Source organism: Ylistrum balloti, unplaced genomic scaffold (genome assembly GCF_031769215.1).
Source record: "Ylistrum balloti isolate Yb309-2 unplaced genomic scaffold, AGI_CSIRO_Ybal_v1 Utg369740, whole genome shotgun sequence".
Classification (NCBI taxonomy): domain Eukaryota; kingdom Metazoa; phylum Mollusca; class Bivalvia; order Pectinida; family Pectinidae; genus Ylistrum; species Ylistrum balloti.
This window is the reverse complement of record NW_026781950.1, coordinates 842,511-864,562: the sequence shown is the minus strand read 5'-3', so window position 1 is coordinate 864,562 and position 22,052 is coordinate 842,511. Positions and strand designations below refer to the sequence as shown.

The following is a 22,052-nucleotide window of genomic DNA, read 5'->3' as shown; positions in this document are numbered from 1 at the left end:
AAAAATGTTACCTCTCATTAAGTTTAGACTTCCAGATTTCCAGATGCATCGTGCAGTACTGTTTGTTTTTTCTATCAAGACAGCTGCCCCCAGAGTATGAGAACATTGCAAAAACAATCCTGCTGTTGATTGTCATGAGCTTTTGGTGGGTTTTTTTAATGAAATAATATACATTATACTGCTTTTTCAATGTGGAACAGTCATCACGTGAGAGAGAAATAAGGAGGTCTTGTATCTCCACTGCTGTTGATGGAAAATAGTAAAAAATACAAGGTATTGTGTCAGATGAAAATTATATCAATATTTAAGACTCCACTTAAATCATTTTCCTGCACTTTATTACATCAAATATAGTGAATGTATACTTCTGAACTCGAGTCCATATCTACATATATATATATATTTACAGCACAATTACTCATGCATGTTAATGTGCATGTCTCACATGAATCAATACTCACTTAAAGGAAGCAACTTCATGTAAAAAAAAATGTTTTAACAATTGTTTACACTCTTCTATCACTTGCATTTTCAAAACTGATTTACCTCTTTTTCTGAATTTATAGCAATCTGCCATTAATTCCTCAACTGATTTAGGTGTCAGGGATTGTACAGAGAGTGTGGAATTAAACTTGGTTTAAATTTAAGCACACCTGAAGTGAAGTGAAACTTTAACAACATTTAGTGAATGTAACAGAAAGTTTTAAAGTAACCAAATAGGTCAGATGTATGGAAGGCAGCTCCATTAAGTTGTAATGTATCTAGTTGATCGCTACTGGTATCTACAAGGGGGATAGATAGGTGATAGGAACACAGACATACCCTGAGGTAGTAGACCACTTTTCTCACCACTTTCAGGATGTTGCCTGTATTTACCAGGTTTATAAATGCTGATAATCACTACATCCTTGAGATCCTGTCAGCAGTTTTAGGTAGACTGGCTGGCTACTCATATTAATGGCATCCTTCCTGAATTGAACCCTCCTCAGTTAAGTTCCACCATCTTTCTTAAGAAGTCTTATCAACATCCAGGGGCGATCACTGCTCTCCAATTTTTGTGTCCTATCTAAAGAAAACCAACACTTGCCTACAAAAACTTTTTCTGAAATATTTAGTCATGATATTCAGGCCTTAAGTAAACATTGATTTGTTACTTTAAAAATATAGATATACATGAATGCTACATAAGAGAAAGTTTTAAAGGTAAGAAAATGTTGATTTCTTAAGAGACTTGTAGGAATGTAATTAGCCGAGGAGTGCGTTGTTATATGTTATTTGGAGATGTTTCAGCTGAGGATTGCCTTCCAGAAATAGAATATAATAAATGCTTCCCTCTTTTAATTCATTACCTCCACAGGCAAGCTGATATATAGCTGACCTTTGACCTTTCTTACCCTTGACCCTTACATGAAGTCACATGGTTTGTTTGGTCATAGCATTAGCCATATTGAAAGAAACACAAGCAAGAAAATCACAATATCATTATAAGCATGTGTTATTGTCATCATGTAAAAAATGTAACCATGACTATGCTACTTTGACATTGCCCTTTGACCTCATAACATTACTTTATCTATCCTGCAATAAGCCTGGGGCAGGTGGGGACGGGAAAGGACAAATTTAACCTAAGTTTTAGCTAGAGGCAGATGAGCCTGTGCAGCATATCTCTGTCCGACATCAACTTTTGTTCAAGAGTGAAAATACTTGGCTGGTAGGTTTGTGGAATTAAGCCTGACAAAGTTTGTAATGCAAAAAGAAATGGCCTTGATCCATATTCATGGTCACAGTGGTCATATTTTATAAAACATGTTTAAATGAATTCTTCTTAATAATCCAAAGGTCAAGAATCAAGACATTTGGCTGAAACGTTCCTGTGATGAAGCCCTACTAATTTGTGATAAGATATGACTGTGATTCATATCTAAGGTGACAGGTGTCAATTTTGATGACACATTTAAACAAGTTCCTCTCTATAACCAAAAGGCCTAGAATAATGATGAAGCTGGTCAAAGTTTGTGAAAAGAAACTACCTTGACCCATACTTAAGGTCACAGGGGTCAATTGTGTTGAAACACTTAAAGAAATGATTTTCAATGACCAAAAGGCCCAGGGTGCTGATATCAGAGCTCTAGCATGTTGGAATAAAGGACAATCAAGTTTGTTTAGATTAATGACCTTGACTCACTTTCAAGTCGCAAGGGTCAAATATGTTGGAATCTTAAAATGACTTCTTCACAATAATCAAAAGGTCTTGGGTGGTGATATTTAGCCTGCAGCATACTGGGATGGCTATCAAATTTATTCAAATGAGACCTTTCAAGGTCATGAGGGTGTAATGCGTTAAAATCTTCACACAACTTCTTCTTGATAACCTAAACACCAACACCATCGCTTCTGTATCATACTTGGGTGATTGACCTACTTTCAAGGTTACAGAAATCAAATGTGTTAAGAATCTTAAATCTATTCTTTCACGCAATACCTCCTAGGTTATGGTGTTTTTGAGTAGCATGCTTGAGAAATAGAACTTCAAGTTTGCAGAAATTGATTTTATGAACCACTAATGTCTCTGTGTATACTGTAGAATAGGTGAGAAACCCAGGTCCATTGAGCCACTTGTTACTCCAGTCATCTTGGGCTTTTTATTGGACATAATGATATGATAATGATTAATAATTTGACTGAAAAGAACATATATGTGAGCGGGCTTATTGCTGGATATATATAAGTTGTTTATTGCTTGGTGAATTATTCAAACATAGACGTGTTATATCTGACCCAACAGTTATGACTACTGATTGGCTAGATATGCGTTATATCTGACCCAACAGTTATGACTACTGATTGGCTAGATATGCGTTATATCTTACCCACTAGTTATAGCTGCTGATTGGCTAGATATGTGTTATATCTAACCCAACAGTTATGACTACTGATTGGCTAGATATGCGTTATATCTGACCCACTAGTTATAGCTGCTGATTGGCTAGATATGTGTTATATCTAACCCAACAGTTATGACTACTGATTGGCTAGATATGCATTATATCTGACCCACTAGTTATAGCTGCTGATTGGCTAGATATGTGTTATATCTAACCCACCAGTTATGGCTGCTGATTGGCTAGATATGTGTTATATCTGACCCACTAGTTATGGCTGCTGATTGGCTAGATATGTGTTATATCTGGCCCACCAGATATGGCTGGTAATTGGCTAAATATGTGTTATATCTGACCCACTAGTTATGGCTGCTGATTGGCTATATATGTGTTATATCTGGCCCACCAGATATGGCTGGTAATAGGCTAAATATGTGTTATATCAGGCCCACCCATTATGGCTGCTGATTGGCTATGTGTTTGATTTTCCTGCTTGTTTTCTAGCTATCAGTATAAAGGGTGAGTACGAAGAACAGAAGAAGTATGTGCGAGGATGGAACTATGAATGTGGTATTATAGTCGTCAAATTGCCATCGTAAGTGTCAAAGGAACCATTAATTGTGATGTTAAAATGAACAGGTCTTCTCAAATGGCAAGGAAAGATGGATCATTTCTTAGAAATATTTTTAAGGCATAAGTAATTCTTACGTTAAGGTATATGCCTATACAGCCTTTCATTCCATTGTCCATCTAGAATCTTTTCAATTTCTACAAAAAAAATCTTCTTCTTAAAAACCAAGAGGCCTTGGTAATAATGCCTTTATCTATCCTTTAGCATGCTGGAATGATTGAGTCAGTGGTGTATGTTCAAGTAAATGTGACTTTCTTTTTTTTCAATTTCTTTTAAATTATTTAAAAGGTCATAATCTTTAAGACTTGAAGCATGCAGGACAAAGTGCTATCATCTTCATTCAAAGTGGTGTCATTCATTGATCTAAGATCAAAGCCAAATGAATTAAATGTGAAGATTTGATATAACAAAGGGTTATTTTGTAGGAAGGTTTTCCATGGTTAAGCTTCTTGTTTTGGGACTGATTTCAAAAAAGTAAAATGGTGGAAAGGTGGATATTTTACATTGTCATTACATTTTTGTTATCGATGATGCTTCTCAAACTTTGTGTGTATGTTACCCTTGATTGTAACACACGAGTAGTTTTATATTGATCAAAAACATGGCTGACATAGGCTTCCATATTGGATTTTAATGGTTTCAGTTTGTTTTTGCTATTTGTTTTTAAAGTATACATTAGGTTTTTGATATATATATAGGTGCCTCTGGAATCACTACTTTTCCAGTTCAGTTTACATATAGATCAAAAAAGAAAATGGCAGACAAATTGGTTGCCATGTCGAATTTCCACTATTAAAGTTTCTTTTGTTAGTTCATTAGAATTTCTGCATGAATGTTTATCGAATTCTGTGGCGATTGATCCAGACTTTGTTAGTTTTGAGAATGATAGGAGGAAAAATGGCAAGCAGGTGGTTGTTTGGAATTTTTGGTTTCCTGAAGTATTTGTATCGTTGTATTTGTCAGAAGGTATTTTAATAAAGACTCTACCTTATTATACTGTATGTACTAGTGCTTAAAATTTCTACAATTAACAATATTATTTTAATCATGTACAAGCTTATGTATGCATGATGTAACCCTCTGCATGTTGCATTGTAATACAAGTACATTAAATGTGTATATCAAGTAGTATGGAATTCTAGGGGCACAGATCTAACAATTATGTTGAGTTCACACAATGATATACAAATAATTATCTGTCTTGCTTGTATAAATTACAATTGTTGTTTCTTTTATCTATCATGCTTTTATGAGAGTTTTTTTTTGTTTGTTATTTGGTTTTTTCTTTAGGTGTATGAAATTCAAATATTTATTTGAAGCAATATAGATTTTTTTCTTTATGCAAGTTACAAGTTTTATCAATGAATAAGTAACAATAGACAATGAGTATTGATAGTGCATCACATATTGAATTATTTACATCATACATTATGGAACATGATATTTTAAGAAAAATCTTGTTAAATAGACAATTTCGTATTGTACATTGATATCAGACTTTTGTGAAATAGACATTCATACATTGTTCACTGACCACATAATCTGGTGAAATGGACAATTATACATTGTTCACTGACCACATAATCTGGTGAAATGGACAATTATACATTGTTCACTGACCACATAATCTGGTGAAATGGACAATTATACATTGTTAACTGACCACAGAACCTTGTGAAATAGACAATCATACATTGTACACTGATGACAGAAACTTGTGAAATAGACAATCATACATTGTACACTGACCGCAGAAACTTGTGAAATAGACAATCATACATTGTACACTGACCACAGACGCTTGTGAAGTAGACAACCATACATTGTAAACTGACCAAAGAAACTTGTGAAATAGACAATCATACATTGTACACTGACCACAGAATCTTGTGAAATAGACAGTCATACATTGTTCACTGACCACAGACTCTTGTGAAATAGACAGTCATACATTGTTCACTGACCACAGAATCTTGTAAAATAGACAATCATACATGGTACACTGACCACAGACTTTTGTGAAATAGACAGTCATACATTGTTCACTGACCACAAAATCTTGTGAAATAGACAGTCATACATTGTAGACTGACCACAAAATCTTGTGAAATAGACAGTCATACATTGTACACTGACCACAGACTCTTGTGAAATAGACAGTCATACATTGTTCACTGACCACAAAATCTTGTGAAATAGACAGTCATACATTGTTCACTGACCACAGAATCTTGTAAAATAGACAATCATACATGGTACACTGACCACAGAATCTTGTGAAATAGACAGTCATACATTGTTCACTGACCACAGACTCTTGTGAAATAGATAATTGTAAATTGATCACAGCATCTTCCTGTGAAATAAACAAATATACATTTATACTAGTGCCTTCTTGTAAAACCTAATTAAGTATTGTATACAACACTGGTACACATATTTTAAGATACTTAAGTAATTAGGTCCTTTGTAACAAGAACTTACTTCAGAGTGAGTTTTTTGTGATAAAAGAACCTTGGGGATAAAATCATTTGACCACCCACCTAGATATCAATAATTAAATTTCGAAAACTCTCACAGAAAAAAATAGTTTTGTGCTCTCACATCTCTAGATCAGCAGATCACTGCCTGTAGGCTATAGAAAAGAGATAATTCCTTGCTCATTATGCTATGTATTAAATAACTCCTCTAATAATTCAAGGCTTATACCCACAGCACTGATCTTATTTCTGTTACAAATATACTGTTCAGTGCTTGTTAAATTATCTATTGGAATTACAAACTCATGATTTTGATTTAGAAATCTTTATCTTTTTTTTTAATCTATTGAATTCCATGAGCAAGAAATGGTGTTATCTCATTTTGTATTTTTTCATTTCATGTACTTTCAAAATTTGAACTTCGATTGAATTTCAGTCGGTGAATATATTTTTATATCTATATAGAGTCATTATGCAGTTTGAAAGAAGATTTTGAAATGTGTTTCAATTAAAAGTAGATTCTCTATATTGCTTATAGTGTCTTGTTGATAACCATTAAGATTAATTACTTTGGGTAGGATCACACACATTGAAAAGGCAGCTACTAAAGATATTTATCAGGTCTGATTCAGGGTCATATCGAAAATGTTTACAGATAACAAGTTTTATTTGGTGTGTCATCTATATAACATTTCATTGGCCAGCACAATGTGAAATAATAATATTTAAAATCTATGAATCTTCAAAATGAAGAAAAATTTGTTAAAATTAAAACAATCTTTATGCTAGATTTTGTGATGTTACTTGAGGGATGGTATACTGTTAATTAATAGGGTTTGTTCACTGTAAATGGATAGGGAATTATTTACTCTTAACTTCGAGGGAAATATTTACTGGAAATTTAGAGGGAAAATTTTACATTTAACTAATGGGGAAATATTTATTGTAAACTTAATGAGAATGTCTACTGTAAACTGTAAAGGAAATATTTACTGTAAACTGATAAGGAAAGCTTTACTCTATTCTGCAACAGAAATATTTACTGTAAAATGAGAGGGAAATATTTACAGTAAATTGAGAGGGAAATATTTACAGTAAATTGAGAGGGACATATTTACTGTAAATTGAAAGGGAAATATTTACTGTAAAATGAAAGGGAAATATTTACTGGAAAATGTGAAGGAAATATTAAGATTTCTTGTAATCTGAGGACATTAACATTGATACATTACATACCACTTACCTATGTGCTATCTTACTCATTATGCAAACCTATTGCATTCCATTATTAATGATCTACCATGGGGCAATACTCGGCATACCTACTACATGAAAACGTTTCATATTTAACGACCTAAAGGCTTCCCCGATTCCTGAAGTCTTGATTCATATGAAATGTGTTGATCCATGTTGATCCATGTTGATTAATGTGACAGTGTATTAGATGCACTTATACTTAACATAGACATATCTGGATTTTTATGGTTTCTCCTACATAGGACTACAGTAGATGTTGTCAGTTAACCAAAAATTTATTTCTAGTAGTGTACCAATAATACCAAAACTGTGTTTCAGGCATGCACAGACAGGTCCCTTTAAAAATGTTGACAATTCTATTATTGTTACATGCCCATTACAAATGGGAACAAAGCCAGTGCTTGTAATAGGCAAGATGAAACTCTGGGTCATTGTAGTGTTTTCTTTTCATCAGACATTCATTAAGTTTGTAAGTATAGGCAATTATGATAAAATGTGAGATGAAAATCACTGAACCTACAGAATTAAGAGAAAAAAGCTCAAAATTGCCTTATTAGATTACCAGAGTTTCAACTCATTCTGACTTTATTTAACAGTAGATATTACATTATACTTTTACGATAAAAAAAATAATGCTGTCCTTAATTGGTGACATTTAACTTGCAGTAGGTTAGCTGTTGGTGCAGATTTTATCTGGGTTAAATTATACTCTGTAATTTGAAGGCTATAGAGAAATTTCAACCATTTGTCAAGATTCTTTGATTTTATATTCACATACATTTGTCCTCCAGATTTGTCCTCTATTTTGATAATATATAGATAATAATGTATACCTTATTAGGTCATCTGACCAGAAGGATCAGGATGACCCTGTAACCATAGTGATTTATCCGTGGCTTAAAAACTTGCCTGAAATTATCCAAAGATAGTTCATAGCAAGTATTGTTATTTTTCTGGTTAGTACAAAATCCAGCATGTGTCAATGGACTCCATCTTGAAAAACACATTTTCAAAGTTCTTCTCATGTTCCAGTGATGCCATTGAGCTGAAACTTAGTGAGTGTTAATTAAGGGAAGCACATAGTTTTCGGGTTGGTCCAAATCTTGAAAATCCAGTTTTAAACCTTCTGAGTTCCATTGACTACCAACTGCTGAAATATTATGGGAATGTTAAGAAATTGAAACTATTAAAATATTCCAAACATTTGATAACCTTTCCTACTACAGCCTCTTGTAACAAACTCTGACATGTACCTACAGTATACAATAATGGTCACTACCTACCTCTGACATGTACCTACAGTATACAATAATGGTCACTACCCAACTCTGACATGTACCTACAGTATACAATAATGGTCACTACCCAACTCTGACATGTACCTACAGTATACAATAATGGTCATCTCACTACCAAACTCTGACATGTACCTACAGTATACAATAATGGTCACTACCCAACTCTGACTTGTACCTACAGTATACAATAATGGTCATCTCACTACCAAACTCTGACATGTACCTACAGTATACAATAATGGTCATCTCACTACCAAACTCTGACATGTACCTACAGTATACAATAATGGTCATCTCACTACCAAACTCTGACATGTACCTACAGTATATAATAATGGTCACTACCCAACTCTGACATGTACCTACAGTATACAACAATGGTCATCACACTACCCAACTCTGACATGTACCTACAGTATATAATAATGGTCATCTCACTACCAAACTCTGACATGTACCTACAGTATATAATAATGGTCATCTCACTACCAAACTCTGACATGTACCTACAGTATACAATAATGGTCACTACCAAACTCTGACATGTACCTACAGTATACAATAATGGTCATCTCACTACCCAACTCTGACATGTACCTACAGTATACAATAATGGTCACTACCAAACTCTGACATGTACCTACAGTATACAATAATGGTCACTACCCAACTCTGACATGTACCTACAGTATATAATAATGGTCATCTCACTACCAAACTCTGACATGTACCTACAGTATACAATAATGGTCACTACCAAACTCTGACATGTACCTACAGTATACAATAATGGTCACTACCAAACTCTGACATGTACCTACAGTATACAATAATGGTCATCTCACTACCTAACTCTGACATGTACCTACAGTATATAATAATGGTCATCTCACTACCTAACTCTGACATGTACCTACAGTATACAATAATGGTTACTACCCAACTCTGACATGTACCTACAGTATACAATAATGGTCATCTCACTACCTAACTCTGACATGTACCTACAGTATATAATAATGGTCACTACCCAACTCTGACATGTACCTACAGTATACAATAATGGTCACTACCAAACTCTGACATGTACCTACAGTATACAATAGTGGTCATCTCACTACCAAACTCTGACATGTACCTACAGTATACAATAATGGTCACTACCCAAACTCTGACATGTACCTACAGTATACAATAATGGTCATCTCACTACCAAACTCTGACATGTACCTACAGTATACAATAATGGTCACTACCCAAACTCTGACATGTACCTACAGTATACAATAATGGTCACTACCCAACTCTGACATGTACCTACAGTATACAATAATGGTCACTACCCAACTCTGACATGTACCTTCAGTATACAATAATGGTCACTACCCAACTCTGACATGTACCTTCAGTATACAATAATGGTCACTACCAAACTCTGACATGTACCTACAGTATACAATAATGGTCACTACCCAACTCTGACATGTACCTTCAGTATACAATAATGGTCACTACCAAACTCTGACATGTACCTTCAGTATACAATAATGGTCACTACCAAACTCTGACATGTACCTACAGTATACAATAATGGTCATCACACTACCTAACTCTGACATGTACCTACAGTATACAATAATGGTCACTACCTACCTCTGACATGTACCTACAGTATACAATAATGGTTACTACCTAACTCTGACATGTACCTACAGTATACAATAATGGTCACTACCTACCTCTGACATGTACCTACAGTATACAATAATGGTTACTACCCAACTCTGACATGTACCTACAGTATATAATAATGGTCATCACACTACCTAACTCTGACATGTACCTACAGTCTCACTACCTAATTCTGACATGTACCTACAGTCTCACTACCTAATTCTGACATGTACCTACAGTCTCACTACCTAATTCTGACATGTACCTACAGTCTCACTACCTAACTCTGACATGTACCTACAGTCTCACTACCTAATTCTGACATGTACCTACAGTCTCACTACCTAATTCTGACATGTACCTACAGTCTCACTACCTAACTCTGACATGTACCTACAGTCTCACTACCTAATTCTGACATGTACCTACAGTCTCACTACCTAATTCTGACATGTACCTACAGTCTCACTACCTAATTCTGACATGTACCTACAGTCTCACTACCTAACTCTGACATGTACCTACAGTCTCACTACCTAATTCTGACATGTACCTACAGTCTCACTACCTAATTCTGACATGTACCTACAGTCTCACTACCTAATTCTGACATGTACCTACAGTCTCACTACCTAACTCTGACATGTACCTACAGTCTCACTACCTAATTCTGACATGTACCTACAGTCTCACTACCTAATTCTGACATGTACCTACAGTCTCACTACCTAATTCTGACATGTACCTACAGTCTCACTACCTAACTCTGACATGTACCTACAGTCTCACTACCTAACTCTGACATGTACCTACAGTCTCACTACCTAATTCTGACATGTACCTACAGTCTCACTACCTAATTCTGACATGTACCTACAGTCCCATTACCTAACTCTTTACAGTTTACATTCATTTTTTTTTAATGTAGTACACAGTTTTGTTTTTATTCAAACAAATGTGACATGTAATGTATGATCAAAAACCATACAATCTCTAAAAGTACCGTATGAAAAGCGCGGAAATACAATCATACCTAAAACAATTACATTTACAGTATGTAATGTGATCTACATTTGATTGTAAGTCGACATTGACCACTGTCACATCAGAATTCCTGATAATGTATAATCTTTACTTTATTGTCTTTGCAGCGAACCCAACAAGTGTAAGTTGATAAGTCTCATTCAGCCTGATATATGTGGAATGGTTCCAGCCTCACTGAAGGAAGCTGCGATTCCAGGCTCCATGATGGAGTTCTTTACACAACTACGTGATGCACTCAAGGCAGACGGCAAGCTGTGTGAAGATGAACAATCAAGTGACTGAACCAAGCACCAAGCGACAGAAATGTGATAATTATTGGCATGTCCTCCTCATATCCTACAGAAACATGTAGATGATCACATGTAGTGATAGGTTGAATATTGACTGGTATTTAATTCCAGTGCTTAAAGTTTTTAAAAATCTTTATACTCCATATTTCTTTTCAGAATTTAACAGCATTACTCACTTTTTTTGATGAGTGCTAGTCTTATTAACTTATACAAGTTGCTCTGGTTGCTTTGGTCATTGAGATAGATGCTGGAGTACTTGGGGAAATCCCATGTGGTCAGGCAAGAGATCTTGTACTCTTTCATATCTGACCAGGATCTGGTAGCCACTGCCAAGTGTGATGCATATTGGCCATCCAGTAATCACTGACATACATTTTAACAGACCATTTATCAGGTCTGAACAGGGTTTTGATTCTGATATTACCTAAATTTGTTCCAGTTTTTTTTTTTGTTGAAATCTTAAAGAAATTTGTGTTAAATACCGTCAATATTCTAAGTTAGCTTCATTGTCCAGATAATTAAAAAGACGCTTAGTATTCCAACCACGCACACAGGTAGCAAGACACTGCAGAGGAAATAGATGTTTTGACATCACTGAATTTTGTGTTATAGAAGTTAGATTTTCCTACACACTGCAAAGTTAAAATAAAACATTCAACAAACTGTGGACATAGTTTCCTGCAACACTCATTGATTAATGATTTCAAGAGATAAACAAGTACACATATTTACCAGAAGTTTAAAATATAAAACGACAACAAATTTTAGTAAAATTATACTAGATACATGCATGTAAAGGGAAGTAACTCTTAGTTCTTGGTGTGTTTTAACTTATGAATAGTGAAAAAGATACATTTATCAAAAATGGAACAAAATTAATGTGCGTCTGTAACAAATTGCACATCTCACCGTCCCTCAAGCTAACTAGTCTGGTGTTGATGAATTATTTGTTGTTTTCTTCTGTTTAATTGTTGTATATTGTCTCTTTCGAGTGATCAATATATTGGTGAAATAATGTTGAAATGACAAATGTAAATAAAGGCTACCATCAAAAGTTTTGCTCTAGCTGAGGAATCATCAAACACAGTTTAGGCACATTTTTGACAAGTTCATCACCAGACAGTTCTAAGTTACATTATTGACCAGTTCATCACCAGACAGTTCTAAGTTACGTTATTGACCAGTTCATCACCAGACACAGTTTAGGCACATTATTGACAAGTTAAGTGTTTAAGTTACATTATTGACCAGCTCATCACCAGACAGTTCTAAGTTACATTATTGACCAGTTCATCACCAGACAGTTCTAAGTTACATTATTGACCAGTTCATCACCAGTCAGTTCTAAGTTACATTATTGACCAGTTCATCACCAGACAGTTCTAAGTTACGTTATTGACCAGTTCATCACCAGACAGTGCTAAGTTACATTATTGACCAGTTCATCACCAGACAGTGCTAAGTTAAATTATTGACCAGTTCATCACCAGACAGTGCTAAGTTACGTTATTGACCAGTTCATCACCAGACACTGTTTAGGCACATTATTGACCAGTATATCATCAGATATCATCACAAGATTGCCCTGTTAGTCCGTAGATTCACTCATGATAAACACATTGTATGTCTTTTGCTATTGTGATGTCGGAAATAGGTGATGATATGATGTCAAAAAAAACTCAGATTTTATAACATTGTCAAAATATACACCATACATGATTTCATTTCCAACACAGAATAAACTGTTTCCTGCAATATTTGCCAAAATAACTGATCTTGTGATAAAAGAAAGGATGTCTTAAATTTGTTTCCATTTCAGATGTGATTTATGAAATTTGTCACATGATCGTGTTTTGTATATTGTCTGCTGTGCATAAACTTTTCAAATTCAAAAGTTCTTCATGTGAGATAAAAAACCTGACTAAATGTTATTTTTCAAATCCCTTGAAAATTGATAAGGCCACCATTTAGAAAGAAAAAATTTCTTCTCTAATTCAAGTGGTGCAATTGAGCTGAAAATTGAGGAGATATTTAGGACAAGTAAGCCAACAAAGTGTCTGTGGTTTTCAGCCTCATCAAAACTTAAGACATGACAGCTATTTTGTAACATGATTGTACAGCCATAGTTTTCCTTTATAACACCTATTTTATGCTTCTTAAATTGTTTGGTCACCTGAGACAGTCTCAAGGTGACCTATTCTAATACCCTTCATCCAACATTGTGCGTCATGCGTCCGTAAACATTTTAACACATTCGACTTCTTCTCAACAAACCCCAGATCCAATTTCAATGAAATTTTGCAGAAACCTTTCCTGGCCTAAGATGAACCAAAATTGTGAATTATACAGTCCCCGCCCCCAGGGGCCTGAGGGTGAAGGGTCTCACATTTCCCCGTGGGCAGGGGGTAAAGTTTACTATAGTTTATATAGGAAAACTAGATTTTTGAGCATGATTTGTTTAATTTCCATTGGAAATATTTCAAACTTGGTTAGAAATATTAATGAAGGGTGACAGCCTGATAGTATGCCCATTTTGATCCTGACTGACCACAAGGGTCTGATGGGCCGGGCCAAAAGTGTCAAATTGACTTAAATTTCAAAAATCTTCTTCTCAACGCTCAGATGGTATAATCAAATGCTCTTCAGGAATGGAAGCATCTTAAGGTGTTTTATTTACCAAAGTGAGTCTCTCATTTCTTCCTGTGGAGGATTTTTTTTTTTTTAGACTTCATAATAATTTTCATAGAAAAATAGATTTTTGAGCATAACGTTTCTCCACTTGAAATAACTTAATAAGAATTATCAGTATGGGATGACAGTTTTGATGGTATGCATGTATTGACACTGGCTTACTCTATTCAGTGTCACATTTACTGTTTCATGACACCTGATAACTATCCTTTAACCTTTATTTTCAATATTGCTTATCTCAGGTGTCAAGGCCGCTAGGCCTCTTGTTCTGTTTTGGTCGGGTCCAAAATCCAATATGACCACCATGGCTGCCATCTTGAAAAATAAACTTTCCCATTGGTGCCACTAAGCTGAAATAACATGAAGGAGGGAATGTTGAAAAAACTGAAACGAAGAAAGTATTGCTGCTTTTGTTCTGTTTACTGCTTAAAGTTAGAATTATTTGAACCACTTAATATTACAGTGTACATCATCATCAGAGGCTTCTTATCAAACAGAAAAAATCTTGGGACTCATTTCCTAAATTTCAAATGAAATGAAAACTCATGTAAGATCATATATATTTTATAGAGATAGTGTAGATATATTTACTAGAATAAACAATTATGACAATAACTAATATATTACATGTATGTGACAAAATAAACAAGATAATATATTACATAGATATGACACGATGTGCATGTTGACCAAAGATCCTAATTATAGCTTTTGTGTTATGTGGCATAAATACTGTAGTGTCATCAATTTTTGTGGGGGTCATTTTCATTGTTTTCGAGGACACCCTTAAATATGTTGTTTAATATGGATGTAAATTGATTTGAATTCTTAATATCAGTCTATTTTATCTATAGTACTGGATATTTATCCACAAAGTCAAGTGTCCAGTTTTAAACAAAACCATGAAGTTTGAGCCCCACAAAAAGATATGCTTTGACAGAATATTTGGTTTATTATTTTGATAATGTACTTAATGAAGAAGATCAAATATTGCTATTATATTGTACTTAATGGCTAGGATCATCTACAACTGCTTTCATTAACCTGTTGTCATAGATACAATGTTTTATGTGATGAAAATATAAAAAATCTAATAAATATTGTATTCTGTCACACTTTTTCTTACTTTGTTTATAATTAGTTCTACATTGTTCAGATCACCCTATATTCCCAGTCCATTGTCCATCTTTCTCAAATTTCATGTATAGGCCCATTGGTCACTAGTTTTGCCTTTTTCATCTTTGGAATGATAAGAAAAACAAAATGGCTGGTAGGCATTCATCTTTGATTTTGACAATTAAAGGTTGTTATGGCGATTTCTTCACAGGAATGTTCAAATTCCGAATAATTAAGAGAAGAAAAAGGGAAAAGATCCTACTTTTAAAAACAGGTAAAGATCAAACAATGGCAGGTGCCAAGATCTCTCTGGGATCTCTTGTTTGTAACTTAGCACAATAAAGAATTGGCACATCCATTATGATTGTTATGTAGATAACATTCAGAAACTGTAATATTAGAAAAATAAAATGGCGAACTGTCAGCCATCTTGGATTTTGACATGGAAATGTTTCTTTTGCTATTTCTTGATAAGTTCCAAATGGATCTCATTTAAATTTCATCTGTAGGTTCCCTCTGGTCCCTAAATGTGCCCTTTTGACTTTTGGACAGATCAGAAAAACAAAATGGCTGACAGGTTGACATCTTGTATTTTGACTATGAAAGTTTATCAGTATTTCTTAGATGTCCTGGATGGATAATTTTCAAATTTCAGAAAAAAAAAAAAATCATAAAAATTAGAATACATCTTAATTGTTACAGAGAAAAAATAAACCAACCAAACACACCAATATATAGTACAAATTAACCAAAACATTAATTACTGCCTATAACATACAAAAAATATTACACCATGAATATCTCTAAATAACAATGAAATGTTGGAATGTGTTAGCTTTTGTTGCATTTTGGGGCAGAATGTAAAATATATTATACTTAATATGAATACTATCAACATAATTACATTATGCATTGTTAAATTTTTGAAATGACAGATTTTGCTGTCATATATTAAAATTCATGAACCTACAAACTTTGTTTGTTGGTATAATTGTGAGCTATGTAAACACCACATCAAACAATATCCCGATGCATGCAACAGGCATTTTAATGAAATTATAATCCAGTTGGCACAGTTATTCTTTGTTCTAAATAGAAATATTATTTTATATATCTTTAATAAACAATGGAATACGACAAAACACAGACCTCTCTACACCAACCCAAACACAAACCTCTCTAAACCAATCAAAACACAGACCTCTCTACACCAACCCAAACACAAACCTCTCTAAACCAATCAAAACACAAACCTCTCTAAACCAATCAAAACACAGACCTCTCTACACCAACCCAAACACAAACCTCTCTACACCAATCAAAACACAGACCTCTCTACACCAACCCAAACACAGACCTCTCTACACCAACAAAAACACAAACCTCTCCACACCAACAAAAACACAATCCTCTCCACAACAACCAAACACAAACCTCTCTAAACTGACCAAAACATGGACTTTTCTACAACAACTAAAACACAAACCTCTCCACACCAACCAAAACACAACCCTCTCCACACCAACCAAAAACACAAACCTCTCCACACCAACCAAAAACACAAACCTCTCCACACCAACCAAAAACACAAACCTCTCCACACCAACCAAAACACAACCATCTCCACACCAACCAAAACACAACTCTCTCCACACCAACCAAAACACAACTCTCTCCACACCAATAAAACACAAATCTCTCCACACCAACCAAAACACAACCATCTCCACACCAACCAAAACACAACCCTCTCCACACCAACCAAAACACAACCCTCTCCACACCAACCAAAAACACAAACCTCTCCACACCAACCAAAAACACAAACCTCTCCACACCAACCAAAACACAACCATCTCCACACCAACCAAAACACAAACCTGTCTACATTAACCCAAACACAACCCTCTCCACACCAATAAAACACAACCCTCTCCACACCAATAAAACACAAACCTCTCCACACCAACCAAAACACAACCCTCTCCACACCAACCAAAACACAAACCTCTCCACACCAATAAAACACAAACCTCTCTACACCAACCAAAACACAAACCTCTCCACACCAGCCAAAACACAACCCTCTCTAAACTGACCAAAACATGGACTTTTCTACAACAACTAAAACACAAACCTCTCCACACCAACCAAAACACAACCCTCTCCACACCAACCAAAAACACAAACCTCTCCACACCAACCAAATCACAAACCTCTCCACACCAACAAAAACACAATCCTCTCCACATCAACCAAACACAAAACCTCTCCACACCAACCAAAAACACAAACCTCTCCACACCAATAAAACACAAACCTCTCTACACCAACCAAAAACAAAAACCTCTCCACACCAACCAAAACACAACCCTCTCCACATCAACCAAAACACAAACCTCTCCACACCAACCAAAACACAATCCTCTCCACACCAACAAAAACACAAACCTCTCCACACCAACCAAAACACAACTCTCTCCACACCAACCAAAACACAACTCTCTCCACACCAATAAAACACAACCCTCTCCACACCAACCAAAACACAATCCTCTCCACACCAACCAAAACACAATCCTCTCCACACCAACCAAACACAAACCTCTCCACACCAACCAAAACACAACCCTCTCCACACCAACCAAAACACAACCCTCTCCACACCAACCAAAAACACAAACCTCTCCACACCAACCAAAACACAACCCTCTCCACACCAACCAAAACACAACCCTCTCCACACCAACCAAAAACACAAACCTCTCCACACCAACCAAAAACACAAACCTCTCCACACCAACCAAAACACAACCATCTCCACACCAACCAAAACACAACTCTCTCCACACCAACCAAAACACAACTCTCTCCACACCAATAAAACACAAATCTCTCCACACCAACCAAAACACAACCATCTCCACACCAACCAAAACACAACCCTCTCCACACCAACCAAAACACAACCCTCTCCACACCAACCAAAAACACAAACCTCTCCACACCAACCAAAAACACAAACCTCTCCACACCAACCAAAACACAACCATCTCCACACCAACCAAAACACAAACCTGTCTACATTAACCCAAACACAACCCTCTCCACACCAATAAAACACAAACCTCTCCACACCAACCAAAACACAAACCTCTCCACACCAATAAAACACAAACCTCTCTACACCAACCAAAACACAAACCTCTCCACACCAGCCAAAACACAACCCTCTCCACACCAGCCAAAACACAACCATCTCCACACCAACCAAAACACAAACCTCTCTACATTAACCCAAACACAACCCTCTCCACACCAATAAAACACAAACCTCTCCACACCAACCAAAACACAAACCTCTCCACACCAACCAAAACACAACCCTCTCCACACCAGCCAAAACACAACCCTCTCCACACCAACCAAAACACAAACCTCTCCACACCAACCAAAACATAACCCTCTCCACACCAACCAAAACACAAACCTCTCTACATTAACCCAAACACAACCCTCTCCACACCAACCAAAACACAACCCTCTCCACACCAACCAAAACACAAATCTCTCCACACCAACCAAATCACAAACCTCTCCACACCAACCAAAACACAAACCTCTCTACATTAACCCAAACACAACCCTCTCCACACCAATAAAACACAAACCTCTCTACACCAACCAAAACACAACCCTCTCCACACCAACCAAAACACAAACTCTCCACACCAACCAAACCACAAACCTCTCCACACCAACCCAAACACAAACCTCTCTAAACTGACCAAAACATGGACTTTTCTACAACAACTAAAACACAAACCTCTCCACACCAACCAAAACACAACCCTCTCCACACCAACAAAAACACAATCCTCTCCACATCAACCAAACACAAACCTCTCCACACCAACCAAAAACACAAACCTCTCCACACCAACCAAAACACAACCCTCTCCACATCAACCCAAACACAAACCTCTCCACACCAACCGAAACACAACCCTCTCCACACCAACCAAAACACAATCCTCTCCACACCAACCAAACACAAACCTCTCCACACCAACAAAAACACAACCCTCTCTACATTAACCCAAACACAACCCTCTCCACACCAATAAAACACAAACCTCTCTACACCAACCAAAACACAAACCTCTCCACACCAACCAAAACACAACCCTCTCCACACCAACCAAAACACAACCCTCTCCACACCAACCAAAACACAAACCTCTCCACACCAATAAAACACAAACCTCTCTACACCAACCAAAACACAAACCTCTCCACACCAACCAAAACACAACCCTCTCCACACCAGCCAAAACACAACCATCTCCACACCAACCAAAACACAAACCTCTCTACATTAACCCAAACACAACCCTCTCCACACCAATAAAACACAAACCTCTCTACATTATCCCAAACACAACCCTCTCCACACCAATAAAACACAAACCTCTCCACACCAACCAAAACACAAACCTCTCCACACCAACCAAAACACAATCCTCTCCACACCAGCCAAAACACAACCCTCTCCACACCAACCAAAACACAACCCTCTCCACACCAATAAAACACAAACCTCTCCACACCAACCAAAACACAAACCTCTCCACACCAACCAAAACACAAACCTCTCCACACCAACCAAAAACACAAACCTCTCTACATTAACCCAAACACAACCCTCTCTACACCAAACAAACATAACCCTCTCCACACCAACAAAACACAAATCTCTCCACACCAACCAAATCACAAACCTCTCCACACCAACCAAAACACAAACCTCTCCACACCAACCAAAACACAAACCTCTCTACATTAACCCAAACACAACCCTCTCCACACCAATAAAACACAAACCTCTCTACACCAACCAAAACACAACCCTCTCCACACCAACCAAAACACAAACTCTCCACACCAACCAAACCACAAACCTTTCCACACCAACCCAAACACAGTCATCTCTACATCAATCAAAACAAATTTCTACACACCAACACAAACACAAACCTCTCTACACGAAATCAAACACAAACCTCTCTACACGATATCAAACACAAACCTCTCTACACGATATCAAACACAAACCTCTCTACACGATATCAAACACAAACCTCTCTACACGAAATCAAACACAAACCTCTCTACACGATATCAAACACAAACCTCTCTACACGATATCAAACACAAACTTCTCTACACGAAATCAAACACAAACCTCTCTACACGATATCAAACACAAACCTCTCTACACGATATCAAACACAAACCTCTCTACACGATATCAAACACAAACCTCTCTACACGATATCAAACACAAACCTCTCTACACGATATCAAACACAAACCTCTCTACACGATATCAAACACAAACCTCTCTACACGAAATCAAACACAAACCTCTCTACACGAAATCAAACACAAACCTCTCTACACGATATCAAACACAAACCTCTCTACACGATATCAAACACAAACTTCTCTACACGAAATCAAACACAACCCTCTCTACACGATATCAAACACAAACCTCTCTACACGATATCAAACACAAACCTCTCTACACGATATCAAACACAAACCTCTCTACACGATATCAAACACAAACCTCTCTACACGATATCAAACACAAACCTCTCTACACGAAATCAAACACAAACCTCTCTACACGATATCAAACACAAACCTCTCTACACGATATCAAACACAAACCTCTCTAAACTAACTCAAACACAAACCTTTCTACACGAAATCAAACACAAACCTCTCTACACCAACCCAAACACAAACCTTTCTACACGAAATCAAACACAAACCTCTCTACACCAACCCAAACACAAACCTTTCTACACGAAATCAAACACAAACCTCTCTACACCAACCCAAACACAAACCTTTCTACACGAAATCAAACACAAACCTCTCTACACCAACCCAAACACAAACCTCTCTACACGAAATCAAACACAAACCTCTCTACACCAACCCAAACGTTTTTCCTCATCAATTCAAACACAAACATTTCACTTAATCAACCCAAACAAAAACTTTTCCACGTCAACCTAAACAAAAAATCCATCCATACCGACGCTAACACAACCCTTTCTACACCAACCAAACACAATCCTTTCTTCACCAACCAAACACAAACCTTTCTAGACCAACCCAAACACAAACCTGTCCATATCATTCAAAACACAATCGTCTCCATATCAACTCAAATAAAATTTCTCCATACCAACTCAAACACAATTCTTTCCACACCAAGCTATACGTTTCTCTTCACCAACCCAAACGTTCATTTCTTATCATCAACCCATATGCAAATCTCTACACTCCCATACAAATACAACCTCTCTACACCAACCCATAACACAAATATTTTTACTCCAACACAAACATAATCCTCTCGGCACCAATCAAAAGGCAAATGTTTTTTTACACCAATCCAAATAGACATCTCTCCACCGTCTTCAACAGTATAAATCTCCATTGAAAATTGATAAACTGTAACTAATCAATGATGTGCAAGGCCCCCTTATTTCGATTCCTTTATATCCTTTTGGCCAACAGACAAATATATATTTACTCCTGTGTCGGACCGAAACAAATTCATATTTGATAGTATAAGGTAGATTGTTTATAGGTTGTTTTATAAATGC

The 22,052-nt window shown here is 36.3% G+C and overlaps 1 protein-coding gene across 1 annotated transcript in view; it reads left to right on the top strand.

Moving 5' to 3' along the window:
• The window catches only part of LOC132543059 (stAR-related lipid transfer protein 5-like), a 40,400-nt gene extending 25,043 nt beyond the window's left edge, over positions 1-15,357 (top strand). Inside the window, exon 6 of the mRNA XM_060206513.1 lies at positions 11,374-15,357. Within this exon, the coding sequence (XP_060062496.1) occupies positions 11,374-11,548 (175 nt within the window). The 3' untranslated portion in view covers positions 11,549-15,357. The remainder of the gene's footprint in view (positions 1-11,373) is intronic.
• Positions 15,358-22,052: the final 6,695 nt, after the last annotated feature.